We start from the raw sequence: 26,632 nt of genomic DNA, 5'->3' as shown, positions 1-26,632 counted from the left end.
GCTGGAAAGATGGCTCAGCAGTTAAGAACACTGGCTGTTCTTCCAGAGGTCCTGAGTTCAATTCCCAGCAACCACATGGTGGCTCACAGCCATCTGTAATGGGATCTGATGCCCTCTTCTGGTGTGTCTGAAGACAGTATACTTACATACATAAAATAAATTTTTTAAAAAAAGATTTATTTATGTATGTGAGTACATCATCATTCTCCTCTGACACACCAAAAGAGGGCATCGGATCCCATTACAGATTGTTGTGAGCCACCATGTGGTTGCTGGGAATTGAACTCAGGACCTCTGGCAAGCAGTCAGTGCTCTTAACCGCTGAGCCATCTCTCCAGCCTGTATAAATCTTTTTTTTTTTTTTTAAGTGGAGAAAGATTGCCAAGGACACCAGAACTCAACCACTGGTCTCCACACATATACAGGCATACAATAAAGACAACAACAACAAAACCCAAACATCTGTCAGCTTCTTGAGACCTTCAGTTTAACCTTTTATTGACACAAAGGAGAAAGGACTGGGTCAGTTTAGCCTTTGAGTCCAAGATTCTGCCCACCTTCCTCCCATCAGATTAGCACCAAGTGCAGGTTTTTGAAGCCCTCAAGCCTGAGCAGGCTCTCCTCTTACACAACCTTTCATTTTAGAGAAAACTTTTTATGATGAAAGACCTGACCCCAGTGGCTTGGGAGGAGACAGGGGAGAAGGGTGGCTGGCAGGATTATGTTCCTGGAGCCACCCCTTCCTGAGGAGCAGGTAGAACTGAAGCAGGAGAATGTAGGCTCTCCTCACCCAGATTCATGCCCCTGCAGAGCTGCCATGACAGAGGGAATGGGGACAGGCAGGGAAGGGAAGATGAGACAGGACAGGACAAATAAAGGGCACATTTGGGGAAGTGAAGGCCCAAGGAGTTCGGCCTTGCCGAGCCTAGTGATGTGGGTGGGAGGGTGGGGGTGTGCGGTCAGCAATGGCCCTAACCAAACCCCAGTGCCCCATCCCTGAATTGGAGCTATCACAAGAACCTTAAGGAAGAGGCTTAAGGTTGGAAGAGAACAATACAGAGGTCTGTGCTGAGGACTGGAAGCCATGGCCCATAGGAAGGTCACAGCGGTCCCCACTGACATCTAATGTCTCCCAGAGTTATTCTCACCGAGGGAGTGAGGGCTGTTGGCAGGCCAGTTCCATGCCCACTGCCCCCAGGCCTCGGGCCTTTGTGTCTGAGGTCAGACTTGACACTTTGGCCCTCAGAGTTCCTCATGGACCCGCTCCTGGTCTTCATCTGACTTCAGCTTGAGTTCCTCAGCTGTGATCTTGCCATCCTGGTTTCGGTCCTGGTTCTGAAACATGTCACTTATGGTTTTGTCTGGGTCTTGCCCGGGCATGAGGCGTCCTTTGCCTTCACTCACTTGAGCCTTGATGAAGGAGGAGAACTGGGGGAGGGGAAAGCAGAGGAAGACAAGGCGGTATGGATCGTGGTCAACAGCTGTGGATGGCCTTGGGAAGGGGTCCCAGGTGCGGGTCCACATTGTTTCCCCTGGCCTGGCACTCAGAGGATCAGGGTCTGAGATGGAGGGTAGGAGGAGGAAGACAGGTTGCATGCACAGTGCGCAGGAGGGAAGGCATGGAGCAGAGGGGAAGCAAGGTAGGTAGCCAGCTGGCTTCCTAGCAGGGGTTGTGACTAAGTTTCTGACCCACCTCTTCTGGGGGCACTTCTCCATCTTTATTGAGATCCATGTCTTCAAAAAGGCTAGCAGGAGGATCCTGATACCACACAAACAGGTAGCCTGTGGGCAGGCCATCCTCTCGGGATACCAGCTCCACCTCGAATAGTAGCACAGCACTGCCAGGGACACCCCGGGCTGGAGAGAGGGAGGGAAAAGAGAGCAGAATTCCAGTGAGACTTGAAGCTGAGCCTTAACGCAGGCCTCAATTTTCTCTTATGGAAGGGGCACGGGGTGTTTAACCATCCTAAAGGTTTCCCTGATCCCACCCACCAGTCACCAAGGCCAGACAGAGATAGATAGGAGCAAACCATGGGAGTAGACATGGAATCTGGGTCTCTGTCTCTCACCTCCGCTCTCCCCGTGGGCCAGGTGTGGGGGCACAATGAGCTGCCGCCTCTCTCCTACACACATGCCCTGCAGGCCCCTGTCCAGACCTTCGATCACTTTATTGGCTCCAAGAGTGATCTCTTGAGGTGCCTCATAGTCGTGGCTGTGGAGAGAGTGGATTCCCAGGTCAGCAGCAGAGGATAAGCTACACAAGGGGCAACTGAAGGCTTGTCTCTTTCATCATCTCTATCATTCTAGAATGGCAGTTCTTTCTTCCTCCAGCTTTACACCCCCATTTCTCTGCATTTTACACCCATGGTTCCCTGAGGCTCAGTGAGATGGGGAGTAAGAGGCTGTGAGACCCAGAGAGAGGAGGAGGAGCCTGCCAAGCCCACCCACACCTGAGCCCACCATCTGCTCAGCCCTGACCCTGCCCAAGAACCCACGATGAGAAGAGCCTGGTGCCGTCCAGCAGAGAACAGTTGTAGTGGTAACGAATGAAGTCCCCGGTCTTGGATGTCTCATTGCAGCTCTCAGGAGGCCGGGACAGTGTTTTGATTTCCACAGGGTCCGAAGGGTTGTGGAAGTCGATGACGTGTACATCAAAGATGAGCACAGCTGAGCCAGGAATCTTGTCTCCTGTGGCCAGATGGGGCACAGTTAGCTGAGGGCTCTGGGTGGGGGCTACTCACTATCTCCATGGGTCCCAGGCTGGACACCCCTTTCCAATCTCAAGAAACTATGCAAGATCAGATGGCATGTTCCAGAATGAGTGCTTCTTGCTGCCTACATCTTGCTGTTGGAATAATGGGACAGAGAGGCAGGAAAACCCTTTTCCACCCAACACCTTGCAAGCTCCCACTAACACCCTGCTAAGAGTGATACCCAGTACATTAGTGAGGCCCGAGGCTCCCAGAATCTCTAATATAGGCCTCTTTGCTCAGTGGTGCTAGGCTGTTTATCCTTAATTATTCTGTCCCCAAACTCAGGCCTGTTGTCCTTCTTCACTATGGATGGGGGTTGGGGCCGAGAGCATAGTCTGCCTGGTAGGGATCCAATGGGTGAGCAAGGGGCAACAAGAGGGACAGCAACCCCAGGACTATAATTCAAAGGAGCAGAAGGGTAACCTGGGGACCAAACCCTACCTGTCCCATTCTCCCCATAGGCAAGGTGAGGGGGCACAGTAATCCTCCTTCGCTCCCCTATGCATGTGCCTTGGAGCCCCTGGTCCATCCCGGGGATGATGTAACCCTGCCCGATATAGGTATTGTAGGTGTGGTTGCGGGAGTAGCTGCAATACAAGGGAAGGGGTGGGGAGGGAGTCAAAGGGGCCCCACCCCTTCCAGGCAGTTCAGAATGCCCCTCAGTCTCCACCCTCCCGCCTCAGGACACCCCCTGACCTGGAATCAAAGAGGGTACCATCCATCAAAGAGCCATTGTAGTGGTAACGCATGAAGTCCCCTGCCACAGCTCGCCGGACACAGCCCTGGGGCAGCTCCAGCGTCTCTAGCTGGACCGTGTCCTTCGGGTTGTGGACATCCAGCAGCAGGACATAGAAGACCAAGGAGGCCTGCGGGGGTATCACAGTCCCTGGGGAGGGCACAAGGCTTGAACCATACAAGTAGGGAGCAAGCCCAGGCACAGCAAGGAGGGGACCTCATGCAAAAGACCTACTCTGCTTTCTACCTCCTCCTCGGGTTGTCCCCAGAGCCAGTTACCAACCCATACTGAGCCTCGGTGTGAATCAGAATAAAGCAGTCCTGTCTAGGGACGGGAATTTCATCTCTACTTGCCTCTCCGGCTGGATGCCCTTGGACAGTATACAACCTGAACACTTCTATGTGGAGTCTGGTTTTTCCTCTTCTGGAGAATTCCCTTACCATAGCCTTTCTCCCCATAAGCCAGGAAGGGAGGGATGATGATCTTCCGTTTCTCTCCAGGGCACATGCCCAGCAGCCCCTGGTCCATGCCTTTGATCAGCCAACCAGAGCCGATGTAGGTGTCATAAGTGCCTCCCCTGCTGTAGCTGCAGAGAATAAGGCAGAGATCCTGTGGCTGGAGGTGAGAGAGGCAGAGTACACCAGAGTTCCCTTCTCTTAGTCACAGTTCCTAGACCCTTAGGCACTACCCCCAGGTTCTACCTGCTGTCAAAGGCAGTGCCATCCAGCAGAGTGCCGTTGTAGTGATAGCGCACAAAGTCACTGTTCTGTACCATCCGGGGACAGTGGGGAGGGCGTAGGAGGATGGTCATCTGCACCGTGTCTGCCTTGTTCCACACGTCCAGCAGGACCACGTCAAAATAGAGGGTGGCATCAGGGGGGATGAGGCCCGCTGTGGGGAAACAGCAGAGGCGGGATTTACAGAAGTCCCCAGTCCAGTTGGAGGTTCCCCAGCCCACTACTTAGCTGTACACCTCCTATTCCACCTGCTATACCTCTGGCTCCTCTTTCCTAGCCAAGCTGTGACTGTACACCGGGCTCTGTATCCACCTCTTCTCATTCCAGAGTGAACCGACGGCCACAGCTCCCACCAATCAGATTCTGGGCCTAGTCACCCACAACCTTTGAGCTTCAGTATCCGTCTATTCCCGCCTCCTGCCCCCACCTCCCACACCTTATATCCCATCCCCTGGCCTCCTTACCCAAACCGATGCTGCCGTAGCCCAGATGGGGAGGCACAATGAGGCGGCGACGCTCATTGACACACATGCCCATGAGACCTCGGTCCATGCCAGTGATGAGGCGGCCTACGCCCACAACGATGGCCACCAGGGTGCTACGGTCATAGCTGGGGGAGTAAAGGGACAGATGAGCGTGCATACAGTCACACAATGCCCACCGCTCAGTCTCATACACACACAGGACACGTTGCAAACACACACGTTCCTCACTTCCTCTTTTCCACAACTCTTCTGGGCATAGCCCTTAGGTCCCTCTTAGGGTAACAGGCTGGCTGGGTATGGTAGCTCACACTTTTAATCCCAGGACTCTGGTGGCAGAGGCAGGTAGATCTCTGTGAGTTTGTGGCCCATCTGGTCTAAATAGGGAGTTACAACCAGAGCTACACAGAGAAACCCTATCTAATATATATATAATAATCTATTACAAGAGAGAAGTCCCAGAGGAGGCCAAAAGCGTTTACTCCCCTGCAGGGAGGGTGGAGCGGAGGAGACAGAACTATGGGCTACCTATTGCTACTTCTGCTAGCATAGCTCGGGGGCAAATGAGTATTCTTTGAGAACTTATTGTATGTCAAATTAAGCTCTCAGTACTTTACATTCATCGCTTCATTGAATGTTCCTCCCCGGGCATTATGGCTTCCAGTCTTCTTTATTCTGATCCTGGGAACAGAATCTAGGTCTCCCATATATGCCAGGCCGGCACCAGGCTGCTGAGCTGTATTCTAGCTCTTCTCTATTTGGCTTTGTTTTTTTGTTTGTTTGTTTGTTTTTGTTTTTTGTTTTTTTAAAGAGAAAAATCGAGCCCTGACAGACTCAACACAGCACCTAAGGTCATAGCTCCTCTGTTTCTGCTACTGAGCATCCCGTCTCCAAGGAACTGGGAGCAGAAGTGGCCACAGGTGAGACGGAGAGCAGCCTTCCGAAGAAGAAAGTCCATTCTAAACTTACCCTGGCTTTCATCTGACTTCACATGTAAAGAGAGAGTTCTTTTCTTTCAAGGAAAGAGAGATTTGTATCTGTGCGTATGTCTGTGAGTGTGTGTGCACACCTGTGTGTGGTGAATGAGTGCACCCCTGTGTGTGCACCCATGTGTGCATATGCAAAGGCACCCAAAGGCCACTGAGTCTCCTCATCCATCACTATGGCTAATCTTTGGAGGCAGGCTATCTCCTTGACTCAGTATGTACAGGATGCCCAGGTCCTCATGATTGTCCAGCAGGTGCCCTTAACCGTTGAGCTATTGCTCCAGTCACCCCCGTCCCTGCTCTTTGAGTTAGGTGTCATTTGTAGTACTGGCTGTCTTGGAACTTTCTATGTAGCCGAGGATGACCTTGAACTTACGTTCTTCTTGCCTCTGCCGCCTGGATGTTGGGATTACAGGCATGTGCTACCATACCCAGTTTATATGGTTCTGGAGATCCAACCCAGGACTTCATGCATGCTAGGCAAGCACTGCACTGGCTGAACTACTCTTCCAGCCCCAAGAATGGGATAGTAAACTTTTAAAAAAGATGCATGTACATATGTATGTATGTATGTATGTACGTACGTACGTATGGGTATGAGTGTTTTGTCTGTATGCTTCTGCATCATGTGCATGTCTGGTACCTATGAAGGGCAGCAGAGGGAGTCAGATCCCTTGGAGCTGGAGTTACAGATTGTTATGAGCCATCATCATAAGAGGTCTCAGAATGAAACCCAGGTCCTCTGCAAGAACAAGTGGTGAGCCATCTCTCCAGGGCCAGGAGATTCTATTTTGGTTGAAGAGGGCCAAGGACTAAAAAAGTTTTCCAATTTCAACATTTAGAAACTGTACCCAAGCCAGGCAGTGGTAGCTCATGCCTTTAATGCCAGCACTTGGGAGGCAGAGACAGGCGGATTTCTGAGTTCATGGCCAGCCTGGTCTACAGAGTCAGTTCCAGGACAGCCCGGGCTACAGAGAAACCCTGTCTCGAAAAACTAAAACTAAAACAAACAAACAAACAAACAAACAGAAACTGTACCCAAGCCAGGATTGAGAAGTCCCCACCAGGGAAGATACCCCCAGCTCCCAGACCATCCCAGTTCATCACTGTTGCTGGACGGCTGAGCATAGTGATACACACCTTTAATCTTAACTTGGGAGACATAGGTGTCCCAATCTTTGTAAGCTGGGACTAGCCTGGTCTACATAGCGATTCTCAGAGCAGCTAGGACTACATAGTGAGATCCTGTCTCAAATAGGGAGGCTGGGAGATGTCTCAGGGTTTAGAGCACTTGTTGCATTGGCAGAGTGTGTGGGTTCAAGTCACAGCGCCTACATGGCGGCTCACAGCCATCCAGTCTTCTTCTGACTTCCTCGAACACCAGGCATGCCCCCAGGGTACATACATACATACATACATACATACATACATACATACATACATGGAAAAGATTCATAGACATAAAATAAACCTTTCCTAAAGGCTATTGGGATATGCTCCCAGCTCTCTTCCTCATCTTGCCCACAGCACAGGCTGGTCTATTTCCTTTACAATGCTGTATAAAAGCCAAGGGTGCCAGATGGTGGTGGTGTATGCTTTTAATCCCAGCACTTGGGGGCAGAGGCAAGTGGATCTCTGTGAGTTCGAGGTCAGCCTGGTCTACAGCGTGAGTTTCAGAACAGCCAGGGCTACACAGAGAACCCCTGTCATGATCCACCAACCCCGCCCCCCCCCAACCAAACAAAACAAAAAGCCAATGGTGTGCACAAAGTTTCAATGAGTCAAACACCATCAGGCTTATGGTTCTGCCAGAGTCTAAGCCAATATGTTCTGAACCCACTGGAGGCCCGCAGGCCCTGTGGAAGCCACTGGTCATTCACTGTCACCTTTCACATCCTGAGGAAGTAGGTCGTGTTCCCATTCCATGTTTCAGACAAGGAAAGTTAAGATTCCTTCTCTGTCACAGCCTGGATTCAAACCCAGGGCCTTACACTATGGAGATGGTATTCTCATCCACTGTACCAAAGAACCTCCCTCAAGAGTCATGACCACTAATTGCCTGTGGGCTGAACTGTATATTTCAGAGAGGAATCTGAGCGGCCACTTTTCTTTGTGGTGTAGAGTTTCAAGTGTGATATGGCCTGAAGTTTACTTTATAGCCTGGAGAGAGGGTACCATGCAGTTCTGATCTGTCCCCCAAAAAACCAAAGGCTGTCTGGCAAACCCAGGTCCTGGGTCAGAATGGAAACCTGTCCTATCAAGCCAAGGTTAGAAGTGTTGGCTGCTAAAGCCAAGATGGAGGAGCTGAGTTCCCAGAGGCCTGGAGAAGGAAGCATTAAGATTCTCCAGGATGGCATGTCAGACTTTGTGACACGTGGACAGTTTGGTCACAGCACCAGCTATGGTCTACCCCAAAATTATAATGCCCACTCTGCTTAAGGGCCTCCCTAGCTGCTCTAGGGCCCTACACCCTAAAGAAAATGTTTTTTCTCTAGCATCCAACCACAAAAGCATAGAAAACTGGGTGTGTGAAAAGGGAGGTGGCCCCAGGCTGACCATCCATTCACTCACCGCAGGGTTTACATGTAGTAAACCCACTAATATACCATTCGTGTTTAAGCCATGGTAAGTAAATGTGGCACTTCACCTGAGCATCAAGTATTCCAGAGGATTAGGAGGGGGCGGAGATCTTTTGGGAGTTGAAAATTTGGTATTGAAGACAAGAAACATCCTTTAAGGTGCTTTCCCCAGGATGCTGTTCGTGGCAGGGTTATGGAAGGTTAAGGGAATGCAACTCTTAGAAGGGGCAACATTCTCCGGAGGCTCAGGAAAGCGGTGCTGAGTCTGGGAGTGCCCAATCTCTTACCTGGAATCAAACTTTTTCCCGTCTTCGAAAGTGCCATTGTAGTGGTAACGCACAAAATCCCCCATCTGCACTTCTCGGGGGCAGACCCTGGGGACGTGGTATCTCTCGATGACTACATCTTCCAAGGGGGCTCCGGCCGGGCTGGCACGAGCCAACCCTCTCTCCAAGGTCTGTAGAAGCAGCAGCAACGGCAATATGTGGAGCTGGTGGAGGGTGTGGCTGGGAGACCCTACAAGGAACATCGTGCCCAGTCCAGGGACGCAGGCAATGAGAGCGGACGCCAGCCGCCAACCTCCTTCCCCCTCCTCTCAGAGCTGACTCCCCCCCTTCCTGTCCTCTCTCCCCACCCCGCCCTGGCGGGTCTACGTGGAATGGGGGCTGGGGAGACTGAGCTGGCCGGGCGGGATGATGTTTTACGGTGGACTAGAAGGAGGGGGCCAGGTTGAGAGTCTCTGGAGTCCCAGGGATTTGCCACAAAGATCTCTGAGTCTCCCTCCCCTAAAACTCCATCGGGGTTGAGACCCGGGGCCAGGCCCAGAGGGAGGTTCGGGGAAAGATGAGAAGTTGGAGTGGACTTCCAAAGTGAAAAAGTTTTTTTTTCCAGAGTCTCTGGGTCCTAAAGCCGGTTGAAGGAATCTCTAGCTTTTCCTGGCACCCCAAATCTAGGCCCCTTCTGGTGGCAGGTGAGGCTGTGATCTGAGGGCTATTTCAGTTCTTCCCTGCCCCAAGTCTCCTCTCGTAGAAGGTTGGGGCAAAAGGAGTTAAGGAGAATGTTCTCTAGGTGAAAGGCTGTTTTTGTCCAGCAAAAGCCTGGCTGCAATAAAGACACAGGAATCTTGCTCAGTCGGGAGGCTGATGGTGTCAGTGCTAGGTGTGTGGGGGAAACACGAGGTGTGTTCCCCCTCGACTGTAGCGCGAGTGTTTACATGACCACCTAGAGGGTGCAAAGGGGACTCTGGGAGTAAAAGACCAACTTCTGGGGCTTCATCCTGAGCGTAGGCTAAGTGGACAGAGGTGGCACTTGGGGGGGGCACTCCCGGTGGGGAGGGGTTTTCTGGGCTTGAAACGTAGCCCCACCCAGCCGTGCCTGCCAGGGAGGGCGAGTGGTGGTGTAAGCATTGCTGGTGGGGGAGGTCCAGCTCACGTAGCGGACTCCGAGAGTCAACTGACTGTCCGAAAGAGAGAGTCCCAGCCTCCCGGCTCTATTTAGCCGGGGGCCGGACGCTAAGACCCAGCAGGAGCTCCGGAGGCTGGGTGTGGGGTGGGCTGGAGCCCGACGGTCGCCGGCTGCTCCGTAAGCCTCCGGGGCGGGCATGGCTCCCGCGGCGTGGGGGCTGCTGTGGCTGCTGCTGGGCAGCGCCGGGGCGCAGTACGAGAAGTACAGCTTCCGAGGATTCCCTCCGGAGGACCTGATGCCACTGGCCACTGCCTACGGCCACGCTCTGGAGCAGTACGAAGGCGAGAGCTGGCGCGAGAGCGCGCGCTACCTGGAGGCGGCGCTGCGGCTGCACCGGCTGCTGCGCGACAGCGAGGCCTTCTGCCACGCCAACTGCAGCGGCCCCGCCGCCTCGCAGCCTCGGCCCGCGCCGGGCCCCGACGGCGACAACGATGGCGATGGCGAGGACTGGGCGCGCGAGCTGTGGCTCTTCGGCCACGTCTTGGAGCGCGCCGCATGTCTTCGGCGCTGCAAGCGGACGCTGCCCGCCTTCCAAGTCCCCTACCCGCCGCGGCAGCTGCTGCGCGACTTCCAGAGCCGCCTGCCCTACCAGTACCTGCACTACGCGCACTTCAAGGTGGGCGGGGCCCGGGCCGCCGTCGAGTTTCCCTAGAACATGAGGCCCGCGGTGCATCCGAGGCCCCACTGACCCACTCCCCACACTCCTCACCAGGCGAACCGACTGGAGAAGGCGGTGGCTGCGGCCTACACCTTCCTCCAGAGGAACCCCAAGCATGAGCTGACCGCCAAGTATCTCAACTACTACAGGGGGATGCTGGATATGGAAGATGAGTCCCTCACCGACCTTGAGGCCCAACCCTACGAGGTGTGAGGAGAGAGTGGGAGGGATGGCTAGCCTTGGTGCGCCTTCCTACAACCTCTTCACCAACACACACACACACACGCACACGCACACACACCCCTACCTACCTTATGAGCCTTCAGGGTTCCCTTGACACCCTCCTCTCCCCGCTTCTCCTCTCCCATTCTCCTCTCCAGGCTGTGTTCCTCCGGGCTGTGAAGCTTTACAACAGCGGGGACTTTCGAAGCAGCACAGAAGACATGGAGCGAGCCCTGGCTGAGTATATGACCGTCTTTGCTCGGTGTCTGGCTGGCTGTGAGGGGGCCCACGAGCAGGTAGACTTCAAGGACTTCTACCCAGCCATAGCAGGTATCTACCATTCAGACCATGTGGGTGTCCCTCACAGTGCCCTGGCTTCCCAAGTCTTCTAAGGCCTCTTAATACATGGCTATGTCCCTCGACAGCATTCGGCAGATCTAGCAAAGTACTCGGAAGCTACACACGAGTTAGGCCTTTTCTGTCTCCAGTCTGATGAGAGAAATGCTGGTATATATAGCAAATTCTGGGACAGCTATATAGAGAAATAGATAGTCTCAAAAACAAACAAACAAACAAACAAAACAACAACAACAACAACAAACTGGGCACGGTGGCACATGTCTTTAATCCCAGCACTCAAGAGGCAGAGGCAGGCTGATCTCTGTGAGTTCAAGGCCAGCCTGGTCTACATAGACAATTAAAGCTATATAGTGAGACCTTGTCTCGAACAACAACGACAAAGATGAGGAACTGACACCAGACAGGTGTGTGCAGTAAACAGTTCTGGGTGGAATCACAGCCAGTCTTTGGATCCATAACCACAAGGCCCCTCAAAGTGGGTAGAGATGAAGCAGAAAGAACTATTCTTAGGGCCCCATCTATTTGTCCAGGACTCTTTCTTTGGAATCAGATAGGGGTTCAGTTATAGGGGAGCAGGGAGTAAGTGCTTCTCAACCTCTATGATACACTGTGTGCCAAGCATTTCATACATGTTAACCCATGAACTCTTGACAAGGGAAGCAGGTTCCATAGCCTTGGTCTCCACAGGGCTTCAGGGTTAGCACACAGCAGTTCCTAACGGCTGCACCCTTCCTAGATCTCTTCGCAGAATCCCTGCAGTGCAAGGTGGACTGCGAAGCCAACCTCACCCCCAACGTCGGCGGCTTCTTTGTGGACAAGTTCGTAGCCACCATGTACCACTACCTGCAGTTCGCCTACTACAAACGTGAGCGTCCGGGATGGGCTGGGGAAAGTGGGGGGGGGGCTCGCAGAAGCATGAGAATGTGTGTCTTAGATGGAAGACTCCGGAGAAAGGGAGGAGAGGCTGAGGGTGGTAAAGACATGGGAAGGAACCCAGGCAGAGGGTATGCGGCAGGAGAGAGACCTCAAGGAAGAAGACTCGGAGTCCACTTGCAGGTAGACTGGCTCAGCGACACTGCTCAACCCTCATCTCTCCTCTCACCAGCGTCATGCCAGTGGCATTCCTAGACCCATTCTTCAGATGAAACTGAGGTTTCTAAAGGGCAAGAGACTATTACCTCCGTGACTAGGGATTCATAGGGAGGTCCTGCCATCAGCTGGGGTTAGGGCGGGACAGTCCAGGGTCCCTACAACTCAGGGATGTCACACTTCAGGAGACAGAGCTGTGAGTGGAGGGACTGAGGTCAGAGACCAGGAGGCTCTTCCCAAAGGCTGTGGCCAAGACTCTGAGGGGCTGTGATTCCCCCAGCTGCCGTCCCTCTTCGGCAGTATCAGCGCAAGCAGTTTATCTAATCCCTCTGTGCTTCCAATCCTTTGTCTATAAAACGCAACCGATTGAGAGTGTCAGTGACTCACACTGCCTGGTACGAGGGCAACACCCTGGGCCTGCTGGGTTGTGTTCGCTTGGGCGGGGTGAGGAGCCAGCACATATTCTGGGAGGCGTCTGGTGGGTAGAGGCAGTGGGTTTAGGTTGGAAGGTGGGTGTGGGATGGGGTGAGCGGATTGCCTTTAAAGGAAAATATCCGGGTTACCCTTTACTCCATCCTGCCTGCAGTGAACGACGCGCGCCAGGCTGCCCGAAGCGCTGCTAGCTACATGCTCTTTGACCCCAAGGACAGTGTTATGCAGCAGAACCTGGTATATTACCGCTTCCACCGGGCTCGCTGGGGCCTTGAAGAGGAGGACTTCCAGCCCCGGGAGGTGGGCACTGCTCTCATCTGCAGTTTTGTGGTTTGGTTTGAAAAAAAACAAAAAAACAAAAACAAAAAACCTTGGCTTCCTTGGAAGGCTGGAGAGGAAGGGAAAGAATGAATATGGTCTGTGGCTAGAGTCTAGGCTTCAGCATAGCGTCTGGGATGTGGAAGGGACACAAATAGGTACCCACACAAGCCTGCTTCCACCTCAGGGCTGTCCTTTGAGTCCTGTCCCCTAACCCCCAGAAGTCTGTTAGCATGAACCAATGAGAAAACCCCTTGGGAGTTTAGAGCAAAGCTGGCAAATATGGGCCCCTGAGTGGCATCCCTGCTGTCCATGCATTCCCCGTGGCAGACATTACTAATGGATTGATGCACTCTCCCTCCTGGAATCCTCAGGATCCTTAATCCAGTGTTCCTAGTAGCTAGGATTATTCTGCGGGTTGAGCCATTTTCCCCTGAGCCCTGAGCCCTGTCTTCCTACTCTCTGGCTGTAGGGTCCACCTCACCCTGTCCTTTCCTCTCCCTAGGAAGCTATGCTCTACCACAACCAGACCTCTGAGCTCCGGGAGTTGCTAGACTTCACACACATGTACCTTCAGTCAGATGATGAGGTGAGTGGCTCCCCGTAAGAGGCTGGACCATGATGGGGACACATTAGGCTCTTTTCCTGAGGCCACTGTGTGTGACCGCTCCGGCTATTGTGAAGAAGTTTCTTGCTCCCCATCTGTACCCTGCCACCCCTTTCCCACTACCTTAGTGTTCCCACAGCCCTTTCTCTGCCTGTCCCAGGCCTATGTTTCCTGGGCCCCCCTGCTCAAATGGTAGCTCCTCTAGGGAGCCCTTGTTGGATGCCCTGGCTTTCTTCTGGGCTTACACTGGCTTCCCCGCCTACCTGACCTGAGACATGGAGTTACTCATAGTCCACAACCATCTTGTCATGGCCAGCTGGCCTCCTCAACAACTGCATCCCAGGATAGGAGACTAAATTATCCCCAGCCACAACACCTGGCATCTGCTCATGCTCAGAAACCGAGTTTGAGCCGGTGGAGAAATGGCTGAATGAATGAATGATACTGGACAGAACCCGTTTGGAGTGAGGGTTTGGCAGCCTGGGTATTTTATCATCATCATCCCATGCATTGGTGTTCTGCCTGCATGTGTGCTTGTGTGAGGGTGTCAGATCCCCTGGAACTGGAGTTACAGACAGTTGTAAGCTGCTGCCATGTGGGTGCTGGGAATTGACCTCAGGCCACCTCTCCATCCCAAGGCCTGGGTTTCTTGAGGGTTGCTGTGTGATTTATTTATTCATCCTCTCAGCACATTCCCTGTACTCATTCAGTGAACTCAGGAGCAGTCTTCATCATCACACCGGGCTGCCTCAGGTGTTGCTCTTCCCAGCTCTGTCATTTGCCAGCCGGTTGGCCTTAGCGTCAGTCTTAAGTAGCATAGCAAACCCCTGCTTTTTATGAGAAGAATGCCCTTTGACTTTTATTGTGGTGACAATTAAATGCGATTATTTGAAGCACCTCGTGCATGCAGTTGGCACTCCATAGATGCTCAGAACCTGCAGTGACAGTGATGACTGTCATTCTGGGTCTGCTGTTTGCCAGATGTCAGGCTTGGGTTGCAGTAAGTGGCTCAGAGAAACAGTCTCCCGGAGGTTCTCATGAGGGGGGCACAGCTACAGAGACCAGTATGGGTATCAGCGAGGGTGATGCTTGAAGGCCTCAGTCTGGAGAGAACATGTGGCTTTGGTGGAATCCACGGGTCCGTCCAGGTCAGGGCTGCCAAAGCATTCCCGGCAGGGGAGCAAGAGCCAGAAGACAAAATGCACAGACTAGCAGTGTTCTCACCGGGTGTGGGCCAAAGGCAGGGCTGAAGTGCAGGCGGTGCTGACGCTAGCACCCCGCCTGCCCCTGCTGGTCGAGCCCCAAGTGTCACTCAAGGAAGCAGTTTCAGAATGGAACCAGCAGGACAGACCCTGACACTCTGTTAGATGCTGACACTGGGGAGGGGAGGAGTCTCGGGCCATCTGGGGCCTACCTGTTCAACTCCTGTCAGGACCACACCAGAAAACCTGCTAAAGTGGGTGGGTACTGAAAGATAGGGTAAGGGGTGTTCTGATCTAAAGGGGAGTCTATTTGGATGTGGGTCTGCTGTGACTCAGTTTCTCCTCCAACTCTGGGCTGCTCTAGATGGAACTGGAGGAGACGGAATCACTCCCGGAGCCTGAAGAACCTCTATCTGATGCAGAGTTCGAAGGCGAGGGCGACTATGAGGAAGGCCTCTTTGCCGACTGGTGGCAGGAGCCAGATGCCAAGGGTGATGAGGCTGAGGCCGGTCAGTACTGGATTGTGCTGAAGGGATAGGGTCACAGCTTGGGATGGGCACTGGGGACAGGGTTCTCTCCTGGGACTATGCTACCAGTGGAGTGCAGGCGGGTGCTGCCACCCTGCTCCAGGATGAAGCCTGTTAGTAATCTACTCTCCTGTTAGGGTGGTACCTGTTGGAATAGGCAGGACTAACTCTTGCTCTCTCTTTCCTTTTCAGAGCCAGAGCCTGAACTGGCATAAGATGGTGACATGGTGCATTCTTCAAGCTCAGGACACCTGTCTGGGGGCAAGAACTATTTATTAAAACTTAAGATAGCCAGGTGTGGTGGCACACACCCTTAACCCTGGCACCCGGGGGAGGCAGAATCAGGTGGATCTCTGAGTTCTGGGCCAGCCCGGCCTACACAATGAGATCCTGCCCAGTCCAGGCTACATAGTGAGATCATGTTTCAAAACAAAAACCTGAGTGTGGTGTTGTACACGTTTAATTCCAGCAGTTGGGATGCAGAGGCAGGTGGATCTCTTGTGGGTTCCAGGCTAGCCTGACATAGTGTTCCAGGCCAGTCAAGGCTAAGTCTGTAAAACCGAGTCTGTAAGACCGAGTCTGAAAATAAAACAAAAGGAAAAACCTCAAAAGGGACACAGTTGGCCTAGTTCCCACTCAGACCCCACCTTACCTCTGTCCTTGAACCACAGACTGGTGACCATATTGCTGGTTGGCAAGTGAGCTGTTGGGGTCCCTGTCTCCCTTTCTACTCCTGCAGAAGTTTTCAGCTTCCGGCATGAGTCTCACAGGACCAAGGCCAGCCAGGTGGCGGTTATGTCTGAGCTGCAGAGTGGGTTGTGAAGAACATTGGGCTTAGAGCCCTGGTGCTCAATAAATGTTTATTGTTGAATGAATCATAACACCTGAGGCCAGTCTGCAAGGTGGAGGTGTGTGGGTACAGGTCCTTGCCTCCCTCTCTCTGCCAATCTTCCCTTATCTGTGCAATGCCAGTTGGTGTACCCTATGGCCTTGGCAGGTCCTTTACTCTCCTGACATCTGAATGAGATCTGGGGATCCCTGTGAGCTGTGAGGAACCTCAGACCTGCCACCAGGGGGCACGAGGACACAGGATTCCATGAAGCCTTTGGAAGAGGGTGGTTTCCTCAGGTTTCTCATCAGAGATGTCTGTAGTTTTCTAGTCCTGGGCCACTTTTCTTGGGGCTTAGAAGGACATGAAGAGGGAATTAAAGTCATTTACTACATGTTTTCCTTTCTTGGAATTTCCCTAGAATTAGAGCGAGCATGCCCAGTCTGGCCATGGTGGGAACCCCAGCTCAGTAGCCACAGGAGCCCCAGGGATATGGTTTGATGACTTTGGACTTCTTGAAATACAGGACAGCCAGAGTTCACTTGTCCAAACTTGCATTGGTTCTGGGGGTCAGGAGTCTGGAGGAGTGGGTGCAAAGATGTTGTCCTAGTAACTCCTGCCCCTACTGCCGTTCCATTGCAGGGAGTTAAGGACAGAAGGGCACTTTCAAGAGGAACACAGGATCAAGGCCAAGAAGGTGACAGTTCTGCCTTTCTTACACCTCGACAACTCTTATCAAGCAGAAGCCTCTGTGATAGAGTGGAACTGACCCAGGGAAGGGCATGAGGTTCTCATTGCCAACCCCCTGCTCCCAGGTGCCAGATGGCCAATCCTGGGACTCACGTACCTCTGTGTCCTACAGGACTGACGTCCCATCTGTCCCTTTCCTAGGCTCTGCTCCAAGTCTTTTGGCCTTTAGAGGTAGAACTGGGTTCCGGATAGGTAGCTTTCCTGTAACCTCCATCTCTATCATAGGAGTCCAGAGTGGTTTCCTGACAGCTTACCAGGTACCAGGATGGCTCTGCCCACCCTCCCCTCCCCAGACTGTTGCACTGTCAGCATCTAGTGGGCCACCCCCTGCTCCAGGGAGGGGCTGCCCTCCAGGTCTGGCACCACATGCTGCAGGGAGCAGGATGTGCTTGAACACGTCTGCACAGATGTGTGCTGCTGTGAGCACCAGCTCTGGAATCTGGACTGCTGGGTGTGAGTCTGAAAAGTGCCTGTGGGTCAGAGTGCAAAGATGTGTGTGTGTGTGTCTGTGTGTCTGTGTGTATGTCTGTGTGTGCCCAATGTGAGCATGCACTTGTGTGCAGAGGTCCGAAGGTGCCCAGAATGTCTTTCAGTGTGTATGTGTCTGTTCATATACGTGTATGCTCAAATGTGTTTGGGGAGGGCGCCACTGATCCATACATTTATTGAGTACCTTTTACGCACCAGGCATGCTGCAGGTTGCTGGCCACATGATCATGAGCAAAGTAGGCCAATCACCCCGCCCTCCCAGAGTTCCGTTCCACTGGAGGCAAGTGGTGAGCAATAAATCTTAGATAAACTGTTAGTATGCCAGGACTCAGGAGGCAGAAGAAGTCTTACCACAAGTTCCAGGCCAGCCAAGGCTACATAGGAAGACCCCATCTAAAAACAAAAATTGAATTATGCTAGATATATCAGATAAGGAAATAGAGCTAGGTGAGAGGGACCCAGAATGCTGAAGGGTCTCAGATGATGTGTGTGACTATGTTTGAGTTTGTATCTGAATGTGTGTGTGTGACTGAGTGTGCATCCAAGAGTGTGCGTGTGTGCGCGCGCGCACACATGCCTATTAGTTTTAGCAACCCCTAGGAATCCTGTCCAGGCCCTTGGCCAGTCCAGTATGCCTCACTTAGCTCCCCTTTCTCAGGGAGCTGGCAGCCCCTCCCATCTCTCCCTAATGTGAGCCTCTCCCATTGCCAGGCCAGCTGGCTCCCCAAACCGGTGAGACAGAATCCCAGCCCCGTCTCCGTCTCCGCGTGGGCCCTCCAGCCCATTCTCCCAGCCCCACCCAGTCCACATGCTCTCACCTCTTCTCACCACCCCACCAGCTCTTCCATTCTCAACAGTATGCTGGGTGGAGGTGTGGGATGAGAAAAACACTGGGATGTGACCTCACACAATCAGACCAAACTCAAGAGATGCCACAGGACTGTTCTGGATCCAGAAACTGGATCCCATCCGTATAAAAGCAGAACTCTGGAGTGTAGGGTTCTTCCCAGGTACCAGACTTGATCATTGTTACCCTCAAAACTGCCCCCTTATTCCGGGTGTACTGGAGTGATGTTCAGAGAAGGGAAAGTGAAGTGTTTGATCTGAAGGTCAGATGGAAGGGAAAGGCCCTGGGCTTGGGGTTGTCATCTGGGGCCATCTGGGTTATTGCACCCCTACTGTGTTTAGCCTACAAGGAATTTGAAAAGGGAGAGTGGGGAAGGGAAGAGGGGAAGACATAAAGGTCGAACAGACAAAGAGAAGGGGAAGGAACAGAGAGTCCTAGTGTCAGGCCCATGGGATGTAGGTCTCATGTTGGGGGGCCTGGGACAGAGTTGTTGGGGTCACATAGGAGAGCAGCTTCCTAACTTCTGAGAGTGATGGTCAGCAGAAGAGCAAGAGTCCCATTAGCTCTCCCAAATTCCACTAACCTCCCTTCTCAGCTTGAAAAATAATTTTTTGAGGGCTGGAGAGATGGCTCAGTGGTTAAGGGCACTGACTGTTCTTCAAGAGGTCCTGAGTTCAATTCCCAGCAACCACACGGTGGCTCACAACCATCTGTAATGGGATCCGATGTTCTCTTCTGGGGTATCTAAAGACATCTACACTGTACTCATATATAGATAAAAACAAATTAAAAACATTTTTAGTCACTCAAATTTAGTAGTAGGGTGCTGTTCCCACTTTTATGGCATTAATGTTAGTACTGACAAACTACTATGATGGGGTCAACCTTGGAAAGAACCCTTAAGAAGGTTGGAGAGATGGTTCAACAGTTAAGAGCACTGGCTGTTCTTCCAGAGGACCTGATTCCCAGTACCCACAAGCCAGCTCTGTACAACTGTCTAACTCCAGTTCCAGGGGATCTGATACCCCATTCTGTCATTTGCAGGTACACATGTGGTACACAGACATACTTGCAGACAAAACACCCAGACATATAATACAACTTTTAAATCTAAAAATTAAAAAAAGTTAGAATCCTTAATGTTTCATCTGATGTCGCCTGTCTCTGAGAATAGAGTCTCTTTTGGGAACAAAGAAGGGACCTTTCTCCATGTCAGGTGGTCCCGTCAAGCTGGCTCTGGACCTAATAACTTTACTTAGCAAAGATCTGGTAACCATCTAGGGCCTAGGGCCATCATCCTTGTCTCCTAACTCTGGCCTTCCTCCAGGGCCTCTTTCATAGTGTCTCTCCAAAGTCAGCCCTGGAAAATGGCCCTGATTTCATGGATAGGGAAACTGAGGCCCCAAGAGTCTGGGCTGGACTCCAGATCTGAACCTAACTCTGATATGGACTAGAACACAGCTCTGGCTGCTTCCCTTTATGATCAAGTTCCAAGATGACTGGAGATTCATGGGAGTATACTGGGAGCCACAGCAAGCAGCCCCAGCTGAAACAAAAATCCCAGGCCCAACCTATGGTCCGATCACCTCATAATCACTACCTCCCTGGGTCTCAGCTGGCGCCAAGGGCTCCTGGATAGCATCTCTTTTGTCCCCTGAAACAGCCCTTGGTATAGAAGCACCTATTCTGCCCATGACTCAGGTGGGGAAACTGGGGTGAGGTTGTGCTTACTTGCTTGCCTTCCTCCCACGTACATATGCTTGACCCCTTGACTACCTGGAAGGTCATAAGAGAAGCAGAGGCCAAGGGAACTTGACACTTTCCATTTGGGGTCATTGCTTCCATCTTCCCTTTTAAAAAGAAAGAAATTCATCAGGCTGTGTGTGTGGGGGGCAGGGGAGGTTGTCTACCTCAGAGACTTTATTCATCTTGTATGGAGCTCTTTTTTTATTATTTATTTATTTATTTATTTATTTATTTATTTATTTATTTTGGTTTTCCGAGACAGGGTTTCTCTGTAGCCCTGGCTGTCCTGGAACTCACTCTGTAGACCAGGCTGGCCTCGAACTCAGAAATCTGCCTGCCTCTGCCTCCCAAGTGCTGGGACAAAAGGCGTGCGCCACCACCGCTCGACCTTGTATGGAGCTCTTGAGTTCCATTTTCAGTACTACATAAACCAGGTATGATGATACAGAACTGTAAAGCCAACACTCCTGCGATGGAGGCAGGAGGTTCAAAAGTTTGAGATCATCCCCAACTACACTGCAACTTCAAGGTCAGCCTGGGCTTTGTGAAACCCACCTGGAAAAAGAGGAAGAGGAAGAGGGACTATTATCATGTTCCTTGGATGAAGTCAGAGGTGACCCTGCCTGATTTCCTTCTTTGCCTCTTAACCACTTGGCTAAATACTTAGGGTCTTCCTGGAAGAGGAGGCAACCAGTCCAAGTGGGAAGTATAGCTCATCTCCCTGGCTTGCCCAAGTGTGTTGTAGGTGGGGTCATTTGAAGGCCTCCCAGTCACACAGAAGCATGACATTGTTTTGTTATCTTGGAATGAGATTAGACACTCCATCAAAGACCTAGGGCCAGGCCTGAAAGTCAGAAAACGCTTGTCCGATGACTTTAACCTCTAGTAGTCATTTCCATCACTGTGCTATTTATTGATTTTTAATACATTGGCATCCTCAAACACGGAAGAGTCCCGTGGTGTTGGGAGCTCCTGCTCCCAGCCTCTCACACTCTCCCTTCCAGCTGGCTTCTCTCCTTCACTCTTATCTACAGCTTGGCCCCGCCTCCCCACCACCCATGCCCTTCCCCCCTCACTACTTCCAGGTTCTCTGTTGGGATCATAAATTATCCATGAGCCGTAAGTTGGCCGCTGCTTCAGCTGGAGCTGAAGTGCTGATGAAATATTCAAGGACCTCGACTCTCACTTTCCCCAGGGACCCAGACCCAGAATCTGAGTCCTGCCCCAATTCCTACTGAGTCACTGAGACCTTGGAGGTGTGCGTGGTGGTCTCTTTGCTTCATCCAGCACCGTGCTCTGTTTGCTGGGTACCATCGGTGGTGACCTAGAGGAAATAAGGTCCAGGTCCTGGTTTAGAGCCTAGGAGGGTGCCCTAGGCATCTGCAGTCATCCATCAGCCTCCCGCCCTGGCTATCTAACCCCAAAATGTTCTACAAGTCTTACTTCGGATGACAGAAGTCAAGCCTGAAGAATCAGTCCTTGCTTCCTCTCCCCCCACCCCCAGGACCCTACCCTCCCTGGGTTGAAAAGAGAGGTAGTTTGGGAGATGACCCAGTGGACAGGAAACAAAGGTTCTGTTTCCAGCCCTGCTATGCATTTGCTGTTCATGTGGCCTTAGACAAGCCCCTCTCCTGGCTCTAACCTCAGTTTTCTCAGGTGTGCATGGGAGTGAGGATCCATTTTTTCCCCCAAGAATTCCAGTGGGAGAGATTGTGAGTGTGTGTGAGTGTGTGTGGTGTCCTGCAAGCCAGTGTGACCACATGCACAGGTGCAAGCTTGCTCTGGAGTGATGGCCTGCCTGTTTGTGGGAATGGCTCCCGGTTAGCACAGGCATTTCTCGGGACTTGTGGGGGGGGGGGGGGGGAGGGAGGGAAGGGTGAAGGGAGGGGCAGGCAGGCTGGCAGGCTTGGCAGGGCAGGTGGAGCCCCACCTGTGTCAGCCTGTTCATGGAGTCGCCCAAGCCAGGAGCAGGAAGCCGGGTGACTCAGGTGGCAATGTCTCAGTTGTTCCTCCCTTCCCCTCTAAAACTCCTCAACTGGGATCTGCTGGTGGTCACTCCAAGAAGGAGTTCTCAGAAGACCCACTTCAGAGCATACCCATGTCACAAGCCTGTCCTGAGACTTCATTGATGGGGGGTTGGGGCGGAAGGGGAACAGCTGTTCTGGGACTTCATTCTAGAAGGGTTGTAGTGAGTAAGGGGGACAGCCCAGGATAGACATTCTCTAAAGAGATCCAAGGTTCCTCTGGGCTGCCCTTCCCCCCCCTTCTGGTATCTGGCCCTGGCCAGTACTATTTCTGTTTCCCTATCTCTGTTTTCTTGTCTCCCTGTTTTCTTTTTGGCATTCCACCCCGCCCACATGCCTTGCTGCGAAGTGTCATGTCTGTCGCTAGAGCTACCTCTGTAATTAGGAGCCTTCCTTGGCTGGGAGCACACCCACAGGACTAGCTGTGGGCAGCATCTGACCTCGAGGCTGCTCCACAGAACCAAGTGGCACAAAGAAGGCAGGAGTGTACCCACTCCTCCTCGAGACTGCCCCAGCTCTAGCTGAAGTGAGGATCCCTCCATGGGGCGTCCAGAGACTTCCAGGGTCTTCTGGCTGCTTCTGTCCCGAGGGATCCAGCCTTGAAGGGGTCTTGCGGAACAAGCCCCGCCCCCAACATACGTGGGCGGGGCTAAAGGACCTGCGGAGGTCATAGATAGGCTGCAGATCGATATGAGTTTCCGAGCAAGTGAGCAATCTGTTAAAAAAAAAAAAAAAAGCAATCCCAGCACAAGAGAACCCACACAATGGCCACCAAAGGCCAGGAAGGACTTTAGAATTCTTGCTCCGTCAGAACATGATAGCCCCAGGGAGACTTGTCCCCAGCTTCCAGCCCCTGAGACGTCTACCTTCCCTCCTGTCTTTTCTCACAACACAAAGCCGCCTCTGGCCCTACACATGGGTGAAGACACGGGAGTTTGCGTATCCCCAGTTGCATCCTTTCTTCCCCACAACTGAACTTGTGATTTCTTTGACTTACCACCCAGAAGTGCCAGAACCTTTGGGTCCAAGAGTTATAGTAAAAGATTCATAGGCTTAGAAGCATAGTCCATGCTGGTCAAGGAACACCAGGGTTTCAGGTATCTGGTCTGCAAGGGGTTTGAGTTCTGTTCAGCCTTCTCCCCTAGTTGGCCCTGGGTGGAGACTCAACCTAAGGAAGGTCAGGACAGAGACGAAAAGCTGGAGCTTTTAAAAGATAGGACTGGGGACAGAAGGCCTCTTCCCCAGGCCTAAGGATGGTTCTGTACCTGGAATGATAGCTAAGTATGCTCATGACACCATTAGATTTTAATAGCCAGGGTAGAGGCCCCTGAATGATTCAAAGGTGGGTATTTCTTAGGCCACCTGAGGCTGAAAGGTCTTTGTACATGTGTCTGAGTGTGTGTGCATGCCTCTGTGTGTGTGTGTTCTATAGGATCAAATACAGCCGTCCATCAGGAGAGATCTCCACAACATAAAGATTAAGTTCAAATGAGGAACAGAAACACAGGCTGGTGAGATGGCCCAGTGGGTAAACGTGTTTTCTGTGCATGCCTGGTAACCTGAGTTGAATCCCCAAGCCCACATTAGAAACGATAGGAGTTGTTGAACTTCACAAAGTTGTCGTATGAGCGTCACAGGCAAGCTATGGCACACCCACCCTCATAGAGCATACATACGATAATTAGAAGAAGAAAGAACAGAAACTTGCCTGCTTCCTTATATGGCCCAGAGGCCTATCAGGAGGCATGAGGAAGAAATGACATAAACAGGAGGTGTTCTGACCGCTCTGGACACTATCTGATTGACGGTCACCTTTGCCTTAAAGAGGCTCTCCAATGCACAGTCCCTCATCTTGATCACTGGCTTCTGTCTCTGGGGAGCTTGGGATGGGCTGGTTGGTGCTCTATTACTGCCGACTCTCAGGCTCCAAAGGGCCGCAATATTGAGTTAATCAGATATGTCTTGGTGGCCCAAGGATTTTTGTGCCTACTGAGCTCCAGGCAAGAGAAATGAGGTTAAACTGCAGAGGTATGAGTTGAAGCTAGACATCAGAAGAAACTCACCACTATGATAAAAAGGAGACAAGGGCATTCGCTATCAGGGAGACTGAAGAATTTCCCTTTTTCGGAGATTTGTCAAATACAAAAATCCTTATCTTTAAAGGCTGGGAAGCAGAAGATTTGGTTGGATGTCCTTGTGCCCTCTCCTTCAAGTTCAAGCTGCAAAGGAGACCATGGTCCCAGCAATACTGAACTCTATTCCTAAGTGCCCCCCTTTCCTTCAGGAGACCAAATCCCCTATGCAAAAGAACTGAGTCCAGGAATGACTTCTGATTCCTTTATGTATCCTCAGATGCAGATGAAGCCCCGGTGCTTGGCAGGCACATAGTAGGAGATTAAGAAACACACAGGAAATCCATCCATCTGGGAGGAACTGGCTCTGTTTTCTACATTGGAGCCTCCACCCGGGGGTTTAGCTTTGGCCCCAACAACATGCTGTGGCTTATTACATACTAAGACAGGCAGGGGTGCCTTCTGCAGACACAGAGTTTATTCAGAAACCCCACTCCTTCCTCCAAGTCCACCTCGGCTACTCTATCCCTCTCTACCACCTTCTCCTGCTGCCAGTTGGCTGAATGGAGGAGAAAGACAGCAGAGAACCCTGCAAGGGGCTCGGAAGTGGTGTGTGACTGGGTGGGAGGAATGAGCGAAGGAGGAACCCTGGCAGAGGCAGTAGCTTGGGACAGTGAGCTCTTCCTGAGCTCTGGGCTGAGCACTGTGGCAAGTAGGCAGGTGGGGCGTGGATTAGGCAGAGATACAGGTCCCCAGGTAAGCTGGCAGGGGTGGGAGTCAGGGATACAGGGGCCCTGGCAACTTGGCATGTGCAGCTACAACTAGATCAGGGATGCTGCTATCTTCCTCTCCCTCCCAGGAAGACTTATTGGATGGAAGAGAGTAAGTTAAGCCTCGTTCCTTTCTCTATTGGGGGAATGTGATCAAAGATACTGTTAGGATATCTTCATCTGGAGTTATTTTAGCCCATAAGCTCTCGTGTGTATGTGCCCGTGTGTGTGTGTGTGTGTGTGTGTGTGTGTGCACATGTGGTGTGGTGTGTGTACTTTCAGGAAATCCTTTTCTAAACAGCCAATCCCCCAACTCCCACCCACACAAGCTGTTTCCTCTTGTCACTCTGTACGCTCTCTGAGAGTTAGGATACTTTAAATTTTCTGTGCAGCCATGGTCTAAACTGGCGCCCAGCATACAGTGGGTGCTCAGTACTTGGTGTTGAATGAATGGATGAATGCCTATAGATCTTTGGTTCATGTTACAGCCGCAACAGCAGTCATCAACCATAGGAAGAAAAACCCACATCTTCTTAGGCTACCTACTGAGTTCTTTTGGATAGCTCAGCAGCATGGCCCACTACGAAGGGGCTTGCTGCCCTCTTTTGTTTAGACCCGTGCTCCCTTTCATTCCATCTACTGTCTGATCCCCGAAACCCACCAAAGCTTCCTTACACCACCATTTAATCGTTGATAGAATGGCTGTTCTTTTGTCTGTTTCTCCCTGGAGTGGTATCCACTCCCCCCACAACCCCCCAAAACCACACACTGACCCTTCCATTCTGGAACTTGAAATAATGTGTCCAAGTTTAGACTGTACCATATTTCTTAGGCTTGTGATCTCTTTGGAGCTTAGTTTTTAAATTGCATCACATTTTATTTACTTTTATGTGTGTGGCACTTGTGCCAAGGCGGGTGGGAGATCAGAGGACAGAGGACAACCTGTGGGACTTGGTTGTCTCCCTCCACCAGGTATCAGACTCAGGTCGGCACATTTGCACAATTGAGGCCTCACACAAGCCCATTAAAAATATTCTTTTAGTGTGGATCATTTTGAACCCTCCTTGTAGACCAGGCTGGCCTCTAACTCACAGAGATCTGCCTGCCTCTGCTGCTTTGAGTGCTGAGGTTAAAGGCCTGTGTCACCACTGCCTGGCTGCTCTGGCACTTTTTAAGAACTATCTCGAACTGACCATCTCATTGGTTTGAATACCGACAATTCCTCGGCTGTTTAAGTGCTACTACAAAGCTTATTTCATTTAATCTCTCCAACCTAAGATAGATAAAGCTAATGAACCCACTTTACAGAAGAGAGATACAAGGTGAAAGGTACACTAACTGGCCTAAGGTCATACAAAGATTAAGGGGAAAACCCAAACCCAGGCCTTCTAATTCTAAACAGAAGGGAACAGGGAACACTCCATCTTTTGTAAGGGGGTGGGGGGGAGAAATCCCAACCTAGCACAAAGCCTATGAAATGCTTTACAAACATCTTATTACTACGTTGAGGCAAGAATGAATAAGCCTGACGCTGAGTTGGCTGGCTAGTGAAGGCGTCAGTCCTTTCCCATGCCTCCCCCTGACTCACCTGTTGGACAGGTAGGGGGAAGGGGAGAATAATGAGTCTTACCTGCTCAGGGCTAGGGTGGGGCAAGTCACGCCCCACCTGTTCCATTGGCTTTTTCCTTAGTCTTACTGACAGCCCTCTGTCCAATCATAAGGAAGAAACTTTCTATTTGCCAATAGATGCAGAGTGAGGATGAGACCTCAAGTTGGCGTCCACCCCAGAGCCGACTGGCAGTCCCTGGGGCCAATGGTGAGCGCATAAACAGAGGCGGCCGTGGTAGAGGTCCCGGAGCGAGGCTCCGCCCCTCGATGGGATAGTCAGGTTGGGCAGCCAGTGAGATAGCCTCAGAGGGTGGGAGTATCCCTAGAGGGCGGAGCTTCGAGGGG

At 51.9% G+C, this 26,632-nt stretch overlaps 2 protein-coding genes across 2 annotated transcripts; one reads left to right on the top strand and one right to left on the bottom strand.

Annotated features, from left to right (window-relative positions):
* Nucleotides 1-463: 463 nt before the first annotated feature.
* Fkbp10 (FKBP prolyl isomerase 10) lies at nt 464-8,892 on the bottom strand. The gene is made up of 10 exons (XM_028780572.1): nt 8,561-8,892; nt 4,691-4,836; nt 4,191-4,380; nt 3,930-4,075; nt 3,450-3,639; nt 3,195-3,340; nt 2,496-2,688; nt 2,070-2,212; nt 1,694-1,857; nt 464-1,428 (listed from the first exon to the last, which is right to left on the bottom strand). Exons 1-10 carry the CDS (start codon nt 8,800-8,802, stop codon nt 1,243-1,245), a joined length of 1,746 nt encoding a protein of 581 aa, XP_028636405.1. The 5' UTR covers nt 8,803-8,892; the 3' UTR covers nt 464-1,242.
* An 835-nt stretch (nt 8,893-9,727) lies between these two features.
* P3h4 (prolyl 3-hydroxylase family member 4 (non-enzymatic)) lies at nt 9,728-16,033 on the top strand. The gene is made up of 8 exons (XM_028780645.1): nt 9,728-10,353; nt 10,450-10,602; nt 10,776-10,947; nt 11,714-11,842; nt 12,653-12,798; nt 13,322-13,405; nt 14,990-15,134; nt 15,345-16,033. The coding sequence occupies exons 1-8, from the start codon at nt 9,874-9,876 to the stop codon at nt 15,365-15,367; spliced, it is 1,332 nt and encodes a 443-aa protein (XP_028636478.1). The 5' UTR covers nt 9,728-9,873; the 3' UTR covers nt 15,368-16,033.
* Nucleotides 16,034-26,632: the final 10,599 nt, after the last annotated feature.

This window comes from Grammomys surdaster, unplaced genomic scaffold (assembly GCF_004785775.1).
Source record: "Grammomys surdaster isolate TR1022 unplaced genomic scaffold, NIH_TR_1.0 371, whole genome shotgun sequence".
Classification (NCBI taxonomy): domain Eukaryota; kingdom Metazoa; phylum Chordata; class Mammalia; order Rodentia; family Muridae; genus Grammomys; species Grammomys surdaster.
The sequence above is the reverse complement of the archived record's forward strand: the minus strand, read 5'-3'. Positions and strand labels throughout refer to the sequence as shown.